The sequence below is a fragment of the Siniperca chuatsi genome, linkage group LG18 (genome assembly GCF_020085105.1).
Source record: "Siniperca chuatsi isolate FFG_IHB_CAS linkage group LG18, ASM2008510v1, whole genome shotgun sequence".
Taxonomy (NCBI): Eukaryota; Metazoa; Chordata; class Actinopteri; order Centrarchiformes; family Sinipercidae; genus Siniperca; species Siniperca chuatsi.
This window is the reverse complement of record NC_058059.1, coordinates 13,143,147-13,163,521: the sequence shown is the minus strand read 5'-3', so window position 1 is coordinate 13,163,521 and position 20,375 is coordinate 13,143,147. Positions and strand designations below refer to the sequence as shown.

The 20,375-nt window shown below is 40.9% G+C and overlaps 1 protein-coding gene across 1 annotated transcript in view; it reads left to right on the top strand.

Moving 5' to 3' along the window:
- The window catches only part of LOC122865169 (WD repeat-containing protein 70), a 40,629-nt gene that overhangs the window by 4,156 nt on the left and 16,098 nt on the right, over nucleotides 1–20,375 (top strand). The window contains exons 8-10 of the mRNA XM_044173224.1: nucleotides 761–914; nucleotides 4,247–4,323; nucleotides 11,449–11,623. Of these exons, the coding sequence (XP_044029159.1) occupies nucleotides 761–914; nucleotides 4,247–4,323; nucleotides 11,449–11,623 (406 nt within the window). The remainder of the gene's footprint in view (nucleotides 1–760; nucleotides 915–4,246; nucleotides 4,324–11,448; nucleotides 11,624–20,375) is intronic.

Below are 20,375 nucleotides of genomic sequence, written 5' to 3'. Positions count from 1 at the left end.
TTCATTTCAGCAATGGATCTTTTGCTCTGTGTAGGAAAATGTTAGTGCCCCATCTACCCCCTGCTGTGTTAATGTTATTTGATATTGGCCCGAATTGCTGATCTCACTTACATGGTCCACATAGTTGACTGTCTCTTCAATTTTATGTACTGCTGTGCATTGTAGAATGATGTTTCTTAGTTATTCAATGTAAAATTAAAAACATATATGACACATCCATTCTGAAAAGCACTAATTACCCCATAATAAAGTAATTTTTTAATATGCATAACATATTGTTTTTCTTGTAGTACATTTTGGAATAACATTTTTATGTTTGTCTTTCAATGTGTTTCCTTATGTATTGGTGTGTAATATGTTTCAAAGAGTGTTTTATCAGTCGTTCCATTTCTTAGCTTTAAAATGCTATTATTTTCACTGTTTGTCTGTTGCATGTCATAGGTCAAAGAGACTAATCATCAGATGTAAATCAGATGTTGTGTTGTTTTGTTCCTATACCTACATGCATCTATTGTTTGTTTTTGTCTCTGAACCCTTTGAAGGATTAAAAGTTTCTTATACAACAATGTTTTGGTGCAAAAGTCTTGTATAATCACAGCTCGCAGATGGCTTGCAAACAGGCACCAAGACGCTTATCAGAACTTATCCGCACCACACAAATGCAAACTAAAAGTGTCTTCTTTGTCTCATATGTCCTTGTGTGTGTGTGTGTGTGTGTGTGTGTGTGTGTGTGTGTGTGTGTGTGTGTGTGTGTCCTCAGCCATCAGATCAGATCCCTGCAGTACAGCATCACTGGTGATGTCATCCTGGTGGTTTCTGGCAATGCACAGGCCAAAGTGTTGGACCGTGATGGGTTCAATGTCATGGAGTGTATGAAGGGAGACCAGTACATTGTGGATATGGCCAACACCAAGGTAAAGTGGTGCTCATATATAGTTTGGGTTTATTACAACTTGGGTCCTATTTTTGTATTTTTGGCCAATTGTTTATGATAACATTGTACTCACCAAAGTCATTGCTGAGATCTGGCAACAGGGCAGCAAGGGCTGACAGGGCAAAAAACACGAGTGGTCAGATGATCAGACTCAGGTTGTAAACAAGCCAACAATTTAGCCAGATTCTGGACCACTTTATTTGGAGAAAAAAGCAAAAATGAGTGCATTAGCAATGTCAGTATTAATCCCCCATTGCACAGGAAAACTGTGTGCACACAACTATGGCAAGTACGTTGAGTCAAGTTGAACCAAGAAGTTAGTCTGTAAACTGAGGTGAATTTTTACAACAGATAATAGGCAATAATTTCACTTTTCCCCTCCATTTTCTTCCAAATTAGTTTGGGAAACCTGGGTGTTTGTTTAAAACCTGATTTTTTTTTATCGAATAGCTTGTGTTTCTTGCCCTGTCTGAGCTCTTTTTAGCGATGTTGCTGCGTTTCCAGATTTCAGCAATAATCTTGGTGAGTACAATGTTGTTATTACTGATCAAAATGAGAGCCAAGTTGTAATAAACTTGAATTAATCTAAAACCTGCATTTTTTGGGCCACTTGGGGGCGGTGGAAACACATTGTGAACACAACATTGAGATATCATCACATTGATATGGCAAACTTGATTTGGCTTATTTACACATCCAGCTGTTACGGAGCAACATTATCATGTCGTGTTTCTGGACACATGATGAATTTAAGTCCAATATTTGCTCTGTTTTTGGTCTCTACCAACTCTTGGGGGAAATATCTGGCTCTTTAGCTGCTAAATGCTCCTTTCTGTTCACCAGCTAGTTGCTAACTGTGTCTGACTGCTGTTTGGTCCTGAGGAGTTAGTGTACAGTGGGATTTTATAGCTTTTTCACTGAAAACAGCTGCTTGCTGTGGCCGAAAATTACACTATGAGAACAGTGAGAGTGTACCAAAACAGTTAACTTGTGGGCCGGACAACTAAACATCGAGCTGAAACTTGCTATAAAGCTCCTTAAAGGGATAGTTCAGTTTTTTTTTTTAAGTGGGGTTGTATGTGGTACTTATCGATAGTGTAATATAGTGTATTACCTACAGTAGATGGGGGTTGGCACGTAGCCAGTTTGGAGAAGCAGACAGCTGCTCCGCCACAGATGCTCACTGTAATCAAATATTGATTATATAGCTTACCAGCTTTTTCACTTCTATAGCAACAGCAGCATGCCCAAGAGTGACTGCTAATTCTAAACACAGGCTGGTCGCTCTGCTCTTCTGCTCTGTGGGTTGATCCTGCCAACGCATAATGGTAAAAAGGTGTAGCCATGAGCTGGTCTGTTTTTGTATATGAGGATAATGATCTGTGCTGTGTGACCAGCCAGAGGCAGTCTCAGGGGGAGAGGAACACCACATGCTTTCAAGACTGTCGTGGTTCATCTCTTGCTTGTACCTGCATCTACAAAGGAGGATCCTAATTAAGGGCCCATGTTTGGGTTTTACTGTGTTTAAGAAAGCCGTATTGGTGGTCACTAACCATCTGTGCTAGCTGCAGTGCATTTAGACATGGTTTATACCACCCATATGAATTACTTGAACAAGTGAAGGCCAATTGATTACAAGTAGTGTTTTCCAGGATGTCCTACATTCTTGTCCTGCTCAGTCCCATCTGGTGCTGATGGGAGAGTTTGGTTCAATGAAAATGCGTTTTGGCCCGCTGACAATGCCCCAGTCGATTAGCTGTGTCTCATGTGATAATTACGTCCTTGCTTCTGCTCTGCCTCTGTTGACAGACACTTGCCTCCTACCTCATCCCACTGTGTGCAGAGAGGTCTCTATTATGCATGCAATAGAATGGCATGATATGTTTTTTAAAAAAAAAAATTATTATTTTTTTTTTAAATAATTCCTCAGCACAGTTTCCAATATCCCAAAATCTTCAAATTGATTGTTTTGTCTGACCAAAATCCAGAGAGAAAAACTGAGAAAAGAGGCAAATCCTCACATCTGAGAAGCTGAAACCAGAGAATGTTTTTGTTGTTTCATTTTTGTTCACTGTTAGTATGAATATCAGTCTGTTTCTCTTTAGTCATTGGCAATTTGTTGTCCTAAACTGTTGAGGAAGAGGAATCAGATTTGTTTAGGAAGGTAGCGGCTCTCACCCTAATCATGAAGCTCTATTGCACAGAGCAGGATAACAGTCATTCATGACCCATTTGAGCTTTAACCTCATCATATAGTGGGTGTGTATTTTACTATAAAATTTAACAACATAACAATTTGTTATGTGACCTTTTTAGTCGTTAAACAGCAAGAACTAGGCAGTTCCCTTTCATCGATTATTAAAGTGGTGTGTTTGAAGTATTTGACGGTGAGCAGGCAAGCCTCTCTTCCTGATGCACACATACCAATGTCATTTGGTCAACTTCTGCTCATGCAAGGCTCTGCTTTCTTGAGCATCCTGTCAAATAGCGGTATGTCATGTCTGAAGCCTCTTTGCAGCACACTGAAGTGTTCTAGGTTATCCCGCTTTGAAGTCATTTGTTATGAGTAATTCTCCACAGGACTACTCCAGCAGAGGAAAGGTCTAAAAGTTACTCTGTGACATAGCCTGCTGCACTGCTTCAGAGTTCACTGGCTCAGTTATAAGGCAAGGCCTATGTCGAGGAAGGCCAAAAGTCAAGGTTACGATATGATCAAAGGTCCAAAAAGATCCTCTCCTCAAGGGAGAGCCCTTTCAGGTGCATTTATATACAACATAATTGATGCCTCCTGGGAACTTTTGTTTGTGTAATGGACGACTGAGTCTCTGTGGATACAGGCCTTATAGTTGCCATGCAGTTGCACACTACAACAATTCTGAAAATGCATCATCACAAAAATGCAATAGCACCCCTGAAATAATTAACTAGTGACCTTTTCTGTAGCATTTTTGGCTTGAGATTTGACAATGAAGAACAGCTGTCTTTGCAAATAATTTGCGTGCCGTACGGTAGTAAAATACGTCTTCATGAATTTACATTCATTGGTTCCTCCTGATGACATTTCCCCTTTTATTTTCCCACCAGCTCTTAACGGCTACAACTGCTACAGCTGGTCTCTAAATATCAAATGAGTTTGTAGGGCAAATGGCAGCCCTGAATGTCCATGTTGCAGACTGCACCCATAGTAAACCGTATGATTCACAGGTGTGTGCTGCACCTCAAAGCAAGTGGAAACTAGCCACAGGATCTGGTTAGCAACAATTTAGTGTCTGTAAGTGCAGCTTGTTAATTTTCACTTTCTGCTCCTTTCAGGGCCACACAGCGATGCTGAATTGTGGCTGCTGGCATCCCAAGATTAAAGAAGAGTTCATGACCTGCTCCAATGATGGGTGAGTTTTAAAGTGTTGTGAGCTGTGAGTTGTGAACAGAATCTATTACTTTCCCTTCCTGTCTATTGTACATAGTGTAAACCTAAACAATCATGGTGTAATCCTTTACATTTTCAGAAAGAGAAAGCAGTCATTTTCTGCTAATTTTGTTTCATTATTCCATATGATTTATCAGGATGTGCAGAAAAATCATTTTTAAATGGTCTTCTGTATAGTAACGTCCAGAAACAACCAAAATATCCATTTATCTCATCAAGTGAAGAGAGCAGGGTGGCCGATGGCGCATATATATATATTTCTTTTTTTGCTGATATAAAGATAAAGAAAAGTCATGTATAATTCCATTATTCCATGCATATTATAACATAATAATATACACAGATTATCTTAGTCAGTAACATGTTGATTTAGATGGAATTTTTATTAATTAATGAAATTGAAAAATACATTGGATTATGCTGTAGATTTCAGAGCGTGAACTTGGTATTTAAGGGAGAGCAGGCTACAGTCTTTCATCTGCATAATTCTATACATTATAACATAATTTATATTTAATGTTAGTCAGTAATGGTTTTAGATTAGATTTGCTGTCATTTAGGATGGGATAAATGTGTTAACATTTAGAAAAGATGATGGTGACTGAGGAAATTTAAGCAGGGTGCATGAGAGTTATAGTACAGGGCTTGAATCTAACTTTTTCATCACCTTCCCAAAACTCACAAGGGGGAGCGCTAACATCATTCCACAGTAGCCACACTGACAAGGCTGCCTGCAGATGTGTCTGCAGACATTTTTTGTTCATCAGCCTTGTGAGCGCAGGCATTGGCCGTTGCCAGTTATCTCAAAATGCAGATTAATCAGTCTATCACTATTCAGAAACATCCCTACTGGGCAACTAACTTGTACATGTCATGTGCAAGGCAATGTTCCCAGACTTTTCTTTGCTCTCATGTCTTCTGTCACCAGCAGTGAGTCCTCTAGTCCAGATTATGCTTCTGGGAAGGGTAGCTTGGCCTCACAGCTGTGCATTGACACATGGCACATTTTGTACTGGATGTAGTCCAAATGCAACTCTTTATTTGTATGCAGTGATTTGGACCAGAGCAACACTACTGGAGAGAACAAGACGTCACATGCACACACACAAGCATATTTATAATCTTTCTGCTTCAGAAAGCAGAGCTTTAGCAGTCTTCTGCTTCCTTAAAAGCAGCACTAGTCCTGTATGACTGTAGAAGCTGTAACCCTTTGCCATGTGTATAGGTGTGAGTGAATATTTGTGAGTGAATATGTGTGACTTTGAGCGAGACCACGGTGATGAGTCTAAGTAAGTGTGACAGGCAGCAGTGCAGAAACCCTGGGCTATCATCATTAAGTGGAAACAAGGGCCTGGCTTTGTGGGTAGGCCGTGGCCCAGTGTTTACCAGTGTTACTGCTCTCCCAGATGTGGAGGCTGGTTTATTTAGCTCTTACTGAGGCTCTGGAAATCCTCCCCTGGCACGTTAGCACTGGGTGTTACCCCTGTCCAGCTCACAGGAGAACAGCAGAGAGGAGCGCACAGGGAACCATTCACAGGCAGAGCAGCTGCATGTGAGGAGGGTTCGCAGCAGCAGAGCAGGTCAACACAGCAACCTGTGTCACAGAGACGGAAAGAGGCAGTGACGAATAGAGGAAAGAGAGGGAGCGACTGCCTATAGTGATTTACAGGTGAAAGACGTTGTCTGTCTAAACCCATGTCAAATCTCTCATATTAAACTTATCATCACCTTAGTAATGTGCTGTGCAATACAGGGGCTACTTGATGATGAAGTGCTGTACTTGACTTTCTTGGTCAAACCACTACCCCTCAAACCTCCCACTTCTTCAATCAAAGGCCTCTCTCATTCCTCCAGTGCAAACACAATGTAGCCGCCAGGATTTAAACAGGTGCCAAACATACCAATCACATTACTTTAGTCCTTGTTTCGGTTCTCTGCTAACTCCTCATTTTCAGAATCAAGCATTTAGGATTTTAGCATGCATGTTTTTTTGTTTGTTTTTTGCCTTGGTAAATTTGAGCATCTTTGAGAGGAAAACCTGCGATCCTCAGAGTTCCTGTGGCGGTACATTAAGCTAGACAAAAGACAACCAGGCGTTTGCTGATCCATCCAGATATGAGGGGGTTCTGGGTATTACTCAGCCAATGTATCCTGCTTCTTTGAACTGGCCCTAGAACTGAATTCACAAGGACTGCAATCTCAGCAGACACGGCAAGGCTCAAACCTTAAACTTCTGTATTAAAAACTATTTTATGGTCTAAATTGCTAATGTAATTTCTTGCAAACTGCGATGGTTTGATTTATGTTTGGGAGTGTGATTGCTTGATTGACAGGAGTGTCAGCCTATTACACTCTGTTGTGGTGGTTGCCTCTTGCTCATCCTTCTTTAGCTCCATCAGTAATGCTCCAGTTATTATGGAGGGACCATAAAACAATGTTTCTTCCTTTCTTTGCCCCTCACCACCTCATGATGTGTGCTGCTCCCTCCACTTTTTCAGTGCCATTCTTTGAACAACTATGGAGTCTGCAGAGGCCAGACTGTAGTCAGTGGGCCTCTTGAGAATTGACCAGCAGTTGGCCAGTAGTACCAGGGGGGCTGTATCTGTTCTAACATCAGACCAACACCTAGGTTTTCTGTCTTCCTTCCTGTGTCAGCTTAGTTAGAGAGTCTTTGTTGTGTTTATTTGAATAGGTTATTAAGCATGATCACTAGACCGCCCAGCTCCTTAATTAAAGGTCCCTCTAATTGTATGGAATCTCATTCATAAGAACTACCTCCCAGCTCTTTGAATGATTTCATTTATCCAGAGTTTTTTTCCCTGAGAGGAAGTGGATAAGAGGGAAGTACTGATGAAGCATAATAGTGCAGCAGCAGGGTGGTAGTGATTGTCCTTGGGTTGAATGGGGCTTCAGCAGAACTGTGCATCAGTGAAAAGCATTACTGCTCGGACTGGCGTGAATGTGTCAACATTTCACATTCTTCTGTCGTTCTGTTTGAGAGTCGTGTGATTGTAAAACGGCAAAATGTTTTCCAACATTATTCATGTTTGATCCAAGGGGTCCAAATGTGTATTGAGCCACTTTAACTGAGTCTTTGCCGAAAGACTGAACACTTGTTTGAAAACCGCAGATTTATTTCTCAGAAAGTGAAGGCAATATGTGCTGGGTGCTCCCGGTGGAAGTATTTCTTTGGCAGGATTGAACCTGAAGTAAACTAAAAATATGGCTGGGACCTTTTGTGAGCTGCACCCTTTTCTAATTAACAAAATCCTAAACAGTAGTGGCTTGAATAAGCTTTCTTAAATAAGTTCTGTTAAAAGTTAACAATCTGCACTGCATACTGTAGAATTGTTAACAAACTATAACTAACATTGTGGAAAGCTTTGCGTTAGTGACTTCAAGGATATGACATGCTGATTCTTGGTTTTACTAGATGCAGTTTTATAGTGCCCCAGGAGAATGATCAAAAATTCATGTTATGCTCTTTTTGTGACTGAAATTTCAGCCAGTGGAGCAGAGGATAGGACATACGGCGACTTTCTAATTGGGACCACATGTTACTTCTGTTGAGTCTTGAGACACACTTGCACATGTGTACACACAAATACACACAATTTGAGGAATGTTTCCAGGAGGTTTGAATGCCAGGGATTCCCTTTGTGTGCTGGCCTGCTGTCAGGGCTGCAGCTGGATGTGTAGCTGTATACAAGGAGACCCAGAGGACAACATGGCAGGTCCTCTTCACTGCTGTGGAACAAACTCTGTCTTCACCAGGCGCTCAAACCATCTAGTTTTCAATGCTCTCAGTCAAATGCTTGGTGATAGCTTATTTTGGATTTTTTGAGGGGAAAGGGCATTACTGGTGAGTTATTAAGTGTTATCAGCGTGACAGAACAGCGATGAAGAGTGAGGACAGACATCAGCATAGTGTGTGTGAGCATGTTGGGGCGATTCACACAGTTTAACACATCAGGTTCATCCACAGTCCAGCTCGTTTCCAACTGTTGCCCGCCTTACACTGCAAGTGTTCCATATCCTGCCCAAGAACGCACATACCATACCTTTAAGGAGCGCGTTTATCCTTCTTGTTCGATTTACAGTCATGGCTGAATTTTTGACTGACACTAACCTCTAGTTCTTTAGTTTGTGAATACAGTGTGTTTGTTTCTTTTCTTAATGAACTAAATACGAGGCCACTGCCTCCCTGGTGGGAAAGCATCTTATCAACCAGATTGCTTGATTTAAATCTTATAAGCTATCTTGATTTTTTTTTTTTTAGCTTGAGTCAAGCATTTTGCGCCTGAAGTGTTGGTGGTCTCACCTGTTCTGATACGGCCTTTTTAGGTTGATTTTCTGCTTTGGAGCCACACTAATAATGTTGTGAATTTGCTTGAATCAGTATTTCACTGTACCCACAGTGCATCTGTGCTTAGACCACAGTGTTTCTTCTTTTTGCTTCCTTGCTTGAGTGTGCCACTGTGTGTATGCCTCCTCACAAATCCTTTTGTTATTTCCCCACTTTATCTTCTTCAACTGTGATGCAAGATGGAGCATCTTCTCTTCCTAATCCGCCTTTCTCATAACAGAGCCCCAGTTAGTCAGTCAACCGGCCATCGGGCAACACAGTCTATCCCCATCATCGGAATTTGACCAATAAACAACCCTATACAAGATGTACTACTTCCTTATCCCTCTCTCTTCCTTATCTCATCATCTGGGAAAGTGATCTTAGCAACCATCACCCCCACTAGGCCTATAACCTGACGGATAGATAAAATCTGGGGCCTGGGGAGTTGTCACTCCTCAGTTGATGTGTGAATGACTGTGCTACCTCGTAAAGTGCACATGCTTGACTGAGGATGTATGGGTCTCATTTTATTACATTCACCCCTCTGTCTCTGAAGCGTTTGTGTGGGAAAAGGGGGCTGCTAATCTGAAGGGAAAACAGGGTTGCAGGAAAGAGGAACGACCACAGGTATTGCCCTCATATGTTTTTGGTGGTTTCTTCATGCCACATGTGAATATTTTGACATCTCGTGCTCTTTCATTGCTATTACTTTCCCAAAACAACCACCTCCTCTGAGAGAATACGGTTTGAGACTGCTTCTGATGTTTCCCTCTGGAATAAAAGGTGCAACTTTAATTAGGTGAAGCTGCAGTTAATTTTAATAATTACTTCTTTGTTTTTCTAATGAGGGACGGAAAGTTTTTGCACTTTAATTAACAATTCTAGAGTACCACATATTAGAGCTGAGAGTTTTCCCGTGCCCTGCCCTGCTCTGTGTTTTGCTCCTGACAGGTGAGGGTGTCTTTGCCCTGTGCTCGTGGTTGACTCAACACTGGTGAGCTCCAACCTCTCTGCTTTATCCCCCTGACAGCCAGCACTGCCATGTTTTGGAAAGAGCCCTTGAAATAAATTCCAGGTTTTGTGTGCTACGCGAAAGGTTATGTTGTCTTTATTGGCTTGACAGACGCCCACAGTCTCCTGTAAACAAAATGGAGATGTCTGTGTGAGGCAGCAGGTGGACCTATTTGTCATCCAGTCCATGGCTATCACTCTTTCTCATTCACTCTCACACATGTATATCTGCTCATGTGAGCACTTGTACTGGGCAACCTCCTTATATACGTGGCTTTGGCATATTTTTTCCAGCAAGAGATTTTTTGATTTATTAACAGCATTGGTTTATGTGGATTTAAACACAACTATGCATCAAACAGAGTTTTATTTGACCCTTGCCAGTTCTCTCTCAGACCATATGTCTTCAGCTGGCATCTGTATCACATTGTTAGACTTATCCAAACACAGTTGAGTGTGTGTGTCTGTGATTTTGTAGCCAGCTACGGAGGAATCCTTGCCTGGCTGTTAGTAGCAGCCCTGCCTGTATGTTTATACTCCTCTGCTGACCTCATGACCCAAAGGTCATGATGCTCACTAAAGCAAGCAGTGGGTCATATACACATTTGGACACGCTCTGTCTGGCATGAGTGTTGGTGTGGGCGTGCGAGAGGTTGGCTAAGCATGTTTGTGTGTAGTCAGGTAGTTCAATAAATAAATGTGGAGGTTTAAGGCTCTTGAGGTCACTTGCAGTGCTGCTCATTTTTGTTCTCTTATTTATCAGTTTCTATGTCTCTTTTTTTCATATCACTGCAGCCTCCCTTTATACACTTGTTTTGGTTTTCACAAAAGTCCTGAAAAAATATAGAGCTAGTTAAATGAAAAGATTAGATTGGGTAGAAGTTGTGTGCAACTTCTATTGCTTGGACATCCTCTAGACAGCAAGCCATGCTAACAGGGTCAAAGGTGAAATGTTCCACCTTGTTTTAACTTAAACAGCTTGGTGTTCTCAGATCATTGTCCACTCTACTTTGAAATTCAAAATATGCAGAAATGCTGACAACTGCTTTTACTAGCCTAAATAATCTTCTTGCTCTAAGGGCTTTTTGAGTAACTTCATCCTTTTTTCGCTTATTTGAATAGATAGTCACATGAAGGCTAACTGCAAAGAATGATTGATCATTTGAAAGTTAACACATGTATTTTGTGTTTAATTTGTTGATTGATTTGAAGACTATATCTCTTCATTTTGCATTGTTTAAGTGTAAATATATGTAAATTTTTGAGTGGGTTTTTTTTGGTGATAAATTAAGTATGCTATTATGGAGGTTAAGTTTTTTTTTTAATAACACAATTTTAAGTCAGTATGTGTTCAATGTTTGTTGTTGGGCTTAAATTTTAAGACATTTTGGAATGAAAAAAAAAAAGTCTGTGAAAAGTCTGCCTTTTAATTCCTCCTTCTCAGTGGTCCAGGTTGTGTAATGTGTTCAAGGATTTCATGGAAGCTTCAGACATGCCTGTCAGACTGATCTACTTCTGCTGTTTACTAACCTGCAACACATAGCTGCCTAACCTTATGTTCATGAGACTGGCTGCGGCACACTGTATCTCTATATGATTCTGATTTATTACAGTGGTGGATGGTGTTGATGACTAAATATGTTTTTAGGGATTTTTTTTATGAGTGATTCACACACACACAGTGATTGACAGTTGGGTGAGGATAAATTACATTCTGTCTGTCCACAGCACTGTGCGCACATGGGACCTGAATTCGGAGAAGAAGCACAAGTCTGTGTTCAAACCACGCACCCTTCAGGGGAAGAAGGTCACCCCCACATGCTGCGCCTACAGCCGTGATGGGAAGCTCATTGCAGCAGGCTGTCAGGATGGCACCATCCAGATCTGGGACAGAAACCTCAGCGTGAGTCTTAAAACGCACACATACCAACCACCACAATGTGCAGTAGGTTGTAAACATAGGATGTCTGTTTTGTTATGCCCTCGGGTGCAGAGTCATGAGACTCAGGTCATCCGGTCACAGGGCAGAGAGGTCAGAGTTCCAAACTGGGGGTAGTTGAGAATATTATTAAATAGGCTGTCTGAACTGTATTGACCCTGTTATCACATTAACCAGGTACATGGCAGTGAGCTCTCATTCCATTCAAACTCTGGAGAAACAAGAGTCTACAGCCAAGTTAGAGGTTCTGTGAGGCTTTATTTAGGCACAGCGGTGTTTTTGAGCTTAATGCTTAAATAAGCAAGCATTAAGATCCTATAATGTTTATCATGTTCACAATCTTAGTTTAGAGTGTTAGCATGCCAACATTCACTAATTAGCACTAGTACAGCTCAGGCTGATGGGAATTTCATTAGATGTGCAGGTGTTTTGGACATAAACCAAACTATTGACAAAGTTAAATTTGATCTGACGAGTGCGCTACATAAAAAGTTAAGGGATCATCAAAGTGATCTAATAGTTGTTGAGATATTTCACTCTGGACCAAAGTGGTGGACCGACCGTCTGACCGACATTGCCAACCCTAGAGCCACGCTGCTAGCATGGCTCAAAATAGCTGATTATGTAACTGAATTAACTGATTTTGTGATGATTGCGTTGAGTTGCATGAAAGTTACTGGGCAGCCCAGTCACATTTTCCCTCTTTACATTTTCCACTATTAGTTAATTAGGCAGTTAAGTGATCAAAGTGTTCATTCCATTCTTCAAGATTCACATAGTTGAGGTAATAGTTGATCTTGGCTACTAAGTAGCATTGCTGTCTCCTATTTGGCCATTTTCACTTGAGTTATTTGACAAATCGTCACTGTGGATAAAAATGACTTCCATTCAGGGCTGGAGAATGCATCTCCTCCATATTTCATCGAGTAGATCTTCTGGGCCTCTCAAATGTTTTATGACTGATGGTTACACCTTAACTCTTGCCTGCCTGTCTGCCCGTGAGTCTCTCTTCTTGATGGCTGTCACAGTGATGCATCTTTGGTTAGTGTATGGGCAGCTAAAGGAAATTACTTTCTGTTGTTTCCCGTTGACAGAGCGTGTTTGGTAGTTTACTGCTCACTTGCTGGATCACACACAAAATTGACCTCCACGAAACAGATGGGAAGAGGAGAAAAGAAGGGGGAGTGGTGCATTTCTGTTGAAGAGGAGGCTTAGGGTACCTGCACCACTCATAATTCTGCATTTTCAAAGATGACATATTGCAGGCATCATTCCAGTTTGGTATTGTCTTACATTATGGCAAGCTCTTTTGCAAACATGGTTTCACAAGTTACTTTTTCCATGGTGTGAGAAATACTTTGTGGGTACTCACCTGGGAGTCCTAAAACACTCAATGTTTTGGCACATTTCTACTCTAATTCTTTTGTTCCACTTCATATCCTTTCATCTGTCCAACCCCATGTGTGGACACGGTTGTATGCTTCTGTTATTTCGTATGAGAATAGTGACAGTGACAATTAAGCTGTAGTTAGTGAGTTGGAACAGCTTGATTGGACAGAGGAGCTTATCCAGATTAGTCAAATGGGAAGTAGGCTGCATGATAATTACTCTGAGTCAACTTCGTAATTACAGGACACACAAAAAATGTAGTTAGATGGAGGATTTGTTTTCCCTGCAACTACTTTCCTATTGTAAGAGCTTTTGTGCTTCCATGTAGCAGTGTTGTATAGACTCCCACCTCTCCTCCACTCACCCATCATCCCACCCCTGGGCTGCTCGTGATTGGGTTAAAGCTCTCCAAATTTATTACCCCCCTTTCTCCAAACTAAATATTTACCCTGTGTCCCATAGCAGCTTACAATAGTCCTGTCTGTTGCCTGACCACTGGAGCCTGTCCTGTCTGAATGGCTCAAGAATTTAGTCGGTGCCCTCTGCCCTAATCAGCAACCTGTGCTGCTGACTCGAATTCAGCCATTAAGCCTAAAAAGGAGTTGCCCTGCCGATGCTTTTATTGCCGCTCCCTCCCCCACTCAAAGGAGGCCTATATCCTGTTGTATCGCCACTATTACTCATGGCCAGAATATGCAGGCAGATCAATCACGATCAATCATGTACATGACCTTGAGCTAGAGCTCAGCCTGAAGAGAAGCTATTGAGGATGACGCATCGTTCTCTTGAACCCTGACATGAGTTGATTCATCCTATGATGGGAGTCAAATAGGTCTCTCTTAGTGGACTGCCACAGAGAGTGATTGCATGCTCATTCTCTGACCAGAGGGGTCGGTGCCCGAATTACAGGACTGCATGTAAATGGTTGCCAGGTAATGTGCAGGCCTTCGTTCAAAAACACTACCACAGAGATCTGGGGAATGTTATGACGTCATTGGTGGACTTAGATGTTTCCAGACATCAAAGTGGGACCCCAAAAGAGTTGGTTTTGATTTTGAATCCTTTATGATTCTTGCCTTCAGCCCATCTTGTTCTTTATAAAATGACTTAAGATTCCAGGCTCCCTTTTCTCCACTCTACACCCTGTTTTTATTCTAGTCACACACAGTTTACTGTCACCTGCATAAATTGAACACGAGCGCTGGCCTGCACATAATTTATAGTTACCGGCCCAATAGGACCCTTAACACAGTAATGTGACTCTGTACAGTATCACTGTAAACTAATAACGCTGTGGGTCATAAAAGATGGGGCTATGGAGAATTAGAACAGACAATCACAGAAGAACTTCTTAAAGTCCAATGAAAACTGTCTAGGACCCGTTAACCGGCTAGAGTGCATACACGGCCCTCGCCATGAACATGTCTTCATGGAAGCATTCAAAGTGCAAACAAACTGGTCCACCAGGCTATCTAAAGACAGTCGTAAACATTTACACTGGATCTCAGTCCTGCAGCCTCCATTGTGATTTGCCCATGATTTCTGTCATTGCCACACAACCTGATCTTCCCTCCTTCAACCGTTTCTACATGTGGTGACAAACAGTCACTAAATGACCTTTAAGAGGGGCTTTTTATCAAGTGAAAAGTGCTTTCAGTGTTGTCCCATGTTTTAACCCTGAACAAAGACTTGGAAACAACATGTACAGAGTCCTACTTTTTTTGCAGTTTGTAGCTGAGACATAGAGGAATACAGTTACTTTAATGGAACACACTCTCAGATTATGTGGACACTCACTCCAATGTGATCCTCTAACATACACACACACGGCTTCACCATCACCACTTGTTGATTTCCATGAAAGATCAGAGCAGCTGTTCAGGACTGCGGTTTGGCCACTCGATCCTCAGAAAGTAGCAGAGGTCAGAATGAGATGTTACAACTGACTGCACAGTGGGCATCATGAAGTCTTTCAGGTGTGTGGTTGTAAAAGTATGGAGGTTGGGGAAAGGCAGCCTCGCAGTATTTATATAATGATACTCGGATAGCGTGGTTAGGAACAGTTGGCCCTGTGGTAGATTGTTATCATAGTCTGCTGAGGATGAAACCTAATGCTGTGTTCCTTCAGCTATTTATCAACTCCTGATGCCGAATGTGTGTAGATTTGTATTAGGGCTCAGAGTGTGTGTGTGTGTGTGTGTGTGTGTGTGTGTGTGTGTGTGTGTGTGTGTGTGTGTGTGTGCGCACATATGCATGTATGTAGGAACAATCTGAAAAAGTATACATGCATACCTGTGTAGAAAAATTGGCTTGTTGAATAAAACCGTGACAATTTAGCCTGATGCTTGTGTAGGCCAGGGAGAAGGGCTTAAACAGCTTACAGAGGATGTCACAAGGCGTGAGAGAAGTTTCAAACTGCGTATGAGAATCCGGTTTCACAAGCCGGTTGAGTAGATTAACACAGGAAGCAAAGACCATGGCATCTACCAATGCCAGCCAACATCAGGATAGTAAATAAACACTCAGGCTTTCACAACAGCAGTAAATGATCTAGAAATAGCTGGAGTGCGTGTATGCTTGCAATAAGCAGCTAGAATAACTAGCTACCTTTTAAAGGCACTACTTTTACTGACTCAGTTATTGATTATTAATCAAGTTTAAAGCACTCACCCTCCAAAAAAATGTTTTTCTCATGTTTAAGTCCCCTAAAATGCCAGACCTTTACTTTACTGACTTTAATCTGTGCAAAGTTTGTCACCAGAGAGGTGTTTTCACATTCCTCTACTGAAGGGGGGGATGTCTGCACACTTCACTAACATCTGAGAATCAAATGGACTCCAGACAAGCTAGATTTGGTACGTCACAAATTTGAAAGCCAATCGTAATGCCAGTGGACATGTCAGTACAGAGAGCGAGAGTTTGCACTAAGTTAGCGTAGTGAAAGTTTTGACAGCAAACATGGTAGAGTGTGCAATTTTTGGATATAAACCAGACCCTGAAGCTTCCTTCAACTATCTTCGAATGTTACGTAATAACAATGTGAACACACTGTAACATCGAAGCAGATATTATTGTATGTTTCACAACCACTAACACTGTGTCAGCCACTGCCAGTTGCACGCTAACAAGCTAACAAACAGCAAATAAAAGAAACTAGCTACACTTACCATTCTGATATGTCTGCTAGTCACCAATTTTGGTGCACAGTAGGGTCCTCTAACTCTAGCCATCTTGACGCGCACTGCTCTCTACCCACATTCATGCTCTCACCAGCACCAGTCAACCTAACACGCAGCGGTGGTGGGTGGGGCGTTCATTGATCAAGAATTTCTCAATGAGGGAGAAAGAGTAGATGTGCTTCCAACCCCTTTTCAGAGTTTTTTTTTTTTTTTTTTTTTTACTTTTTATGTGGGATAACACGTTAAACAAAATATTATATTTTTATATTATATAAATATAATATATTTACTCCAGAGTTGGACATGGGTTGTCTCTTACTCATTCCACCTGTTTTTCTGGTCGGATGAGAGAATTTTTTTTCAGTGCAAACAAAACAGACACTGAAGACAGTATAACATAACAATACAACATAAAAGGGGTTAAAACACAGCATGTGCTAACAGCAGATGGTGTTAATCTTAGAAAGAAAGACTTCAGATGGGGGGGGACTTTGTGGGCCGAACAAGAGCTCATAACTTTTCTTAATAGTTGACCTGAGAAAACCTGTGGCTATAGTGAAAAACATGCATTTTGAGGTCATGTTTTACGCATCTCTGCAATAGTCTCTGGAGTTACTTAAAGCAGATTTCATCACCTAGACCCTCGCAGTATATTTGTGGTGTAATATCTACATGTTTGGTGCCATGTATTCTTGCCCTGCACCTCTCAGACAACACTATTATTTTCCTACAAACCGTAGAAACCTGCCTGGATTATCCTCTCCACTCGACCCATTTTATGATTTGCCATTGAGCTTCGTGCAACAGTTCATAAGAAGAGATAATTACAAGAAAATGGTTAATTGGCATACACTCCCGTTCATAGTCCACTGACCCCATCTTACCTGTTTGTGTCTACCATGCATAGATACGCTTGGAGTTACATGAATGCAAATTTTGTATATTTGGATACCCTCCCATTGTCCATGTGCACATGACACAGCGGTAGAGTCATTATGATTGCATGATTGAAATGGGGCCCCCAATGTCTTTGTTTTAGACTGATCAAATAAAGTAGTCAATTCTCAAAGCTTGTCACCATGCATACTCACGGTAGAGTATTGTGTGTTTGACTGGGCTTAAGCCTTATACATTATGCTTTAGCTGCTGTTCAGTAGGCCTGAGATAGCCTGTGGCCTAGCTGTTCCACACCTGCTGTAAGATTAGAAAATGGCGTTTTTATAAGAAATTGACTTTTTGACTTTTATTTCTCAACCAAGTCAGTTTCAATGCAGCAAATGAAACAATAGGTAGATAATCTAAGATAACAAAAGAGGAGAATGGATTTGAGTCAAAGGTAATATATGAGTAAAATGATGATGGAAAGCAGAAAATTATCCCTGGAGAGACTACAGAGGCAAAATGGCCAAGGCCTGAAAAAGTGGAATCCATGTTATCAACAGTTCAAGATAACAGTGTTATCTGTCTCGACCAAGTTAATAACTTCCCTTTACTTTGGAAGTGAAGCATGGTCTAATTTCCTTCTTGTATCATAAGGACACATCACTCATTCACCTCACGCTCCAGTCTCTCCTGCTCTGTTAGCCAGCTTTTCTCTTCATTTCTCTATCTTATCTGTCTTCCACACTCATTGCTCACTTCAAATTCCTTATCCACCTTTCTGAGTCAAAAGCCTGCATTGCTGCAATTCTCTTTTCACTGATTTATTTGCATTCCGTTTAGAATTAATGAAAATGTAGCTGTATAAACTAAGGTTATGTTTGTTTGAGTGTTAGCAAGCCTACTTCCCAGACTATTGCTTCACCACTGTCTTTTAATGATCGATCTCTGTAATCTGGCTGTACTGAGTCCAGGTAAAACTAAAGCAGAGAGAAGACAAAGGCAACAAGGCACTGGAGTTAGTGCTGAAACAATTAGTTGATTCGGTTACCGACATTAAATGAATCCTTTGATAATCACTTAGTCATTTAAGTCATCAAGCAAAAATGTCAAACATTCATTGGATTCAGCTTCTCAAATATGAGAATGTGATGCTTTTCTTGTTGTGCATCAAATTTCTTTAGGTTTTGGGCAAAACAAACACCATGGGCTCTTGGATATTGTGATGGACATTTTATAGACTAAATGATAAACTGAAAGAGAGAATTTTGAGATTAATCAACAATCAAAATAAGAACTAGTTGCATCCCTGATTGTAAAAACTTCAGGTTAGCTAGAGTAACATGGATTTTAACGTCATTGTATTTGTTTATTGGTTATCTCCTTTTTCACTTTTGTTCATTGTCCATATTTTGAGTGGCCGTGTACTTTCAGAGAGCTTTTCTTCTTGCTGTTCCTTTGTTTGTATGTGTGAGAAAGATAGGAGGGGGGGGGGGTTATTTCCACGCTGGAGTTGAAGACCTTGGCACACACACCCTACGCTGCACTACAGTAGTACACCACTTGCTCAGAGTAAGCACTGAGAAAGTACATCGAATGGCTGGCCATCTTGGAAACAGCTGTTTAGACAAGAAGTTAAAATGCTTCTGTTTGCAGGGGGAAAATGGCTACAGTGGCAGGGATTAATTAGGAATATTTAGGATAACTTTTTGATTGGGTGTATGGTAATTTCTCATTGTTTCCAAAATGTCCCTAAAATGCCACAGATGCTCCCCTTTCTCCTAAAACTGTTCAAAACAACTTAGTATCTGTTTTTACCCCATGAACTACAAAGGTGATATTCCATTCCCTTTAGCTTTTGTAATCAGTCTGTTCTTACCTCTATACAATGACCCTCAACTGAAATGTCACTTAGCCTACTTGGTTTTCAGTGATACATGCTGATCATCACCGCCAAGTTGAGTAAGATTACATTCTCATATACAGCAGCATGCTGCGGAAATAGTTATAAGGGCAGAATTATACACATGATTAGCCTGACGAAGACCTTGATGGTGGAAACATTGCCTGGGAGGCTATAATATTCAGTGTGTGGACTACCTCTATTTTTCCAGTGTAAGCTGCTATGTCTTGTGTTTGATGTGCACTGTCTCTGCTTCAGAATTACACATACCCATATTTAGGGCTTCAACTAAGGATTATTTTCATTATCAATTTATCTGCTGATTTTCTTGATTAATCAGTTCATCGTTTGGGCTACAAAATAATGAACAGTGCCCACGACATTTTCCTAAAGCCCAAGGGGACGTCTTGAAATTTTTTGTTTTGTCCGACCAACAGTCCAAAACCCAAAGATATTCAGTTTACTATCACATAAGACAAAGAAAAGCAACAAATCCTCACATGAGAGAAGCTGGAACTAGGGACATTTGTTAATTAATAATTCATCGATTATCAAAATAGTAATTTTCTTTTAGTTTCAGATTAATAATAATAATGCAACTCAGTTGTCTTTCATCAGACCTTTCCTGCCTTGTAAATGCCCATGTCTTTAAAACCCCACAACTCCAGTTTATAACACAGGTGTTCTGCTAAAAATTGGAAGTATCCAAGCCCAAGCTAAGATAACCCTGATGACATCATTAGGGTTACCATCAGATATATTTTGTAAGTGATCCTGGTGGTCATTGATATTTTGATGTGACACTTTAAAGTTGTTGTTACTGGCTGACACTTGTTTAAGGATGTCGAAGAAGAAGAAGAAATCAATAGGGCGATTATAAGAGTGTCTGATGTGCGTTATTGGCTGGTAAACTGTGTGTAGAAGGAATATTATAATACTGTTTCAGGTAGGAGCAAAGGAAAAATCAAAATGCCATCTGTCAGACAGGCACCTAAGCTTGCCAAGGTAAATCTCTGTGGTCTGGAGTCTTGCTAAAGAGTGTGGTGGGTACAGTGTGTAAAGTTGCTGGTATTTCATAAGCTGTAGTGTGCTTCATAGTTAAACATATAGTATGGTGTTCACGGAGGAAATGGAAACCGTGTGTTGTTTTGAAGACACAGAGAATGAAAAGGCTTTTTGTTACCGCAGTGACCAACTGAAACGTCTGCTACTGAAGCAGAGCATTGGCAGTTTCATACTGTAGTACATCAGGAGATTGTAAGAACTATTTTTAATATTGATGAGCAGTAGTGACCAAGGCAACGTGTTTATGGAAAAGGCAGAGGGAGCCAGGACTGCACTATTTATTCATTTTGCTCTGTAATTA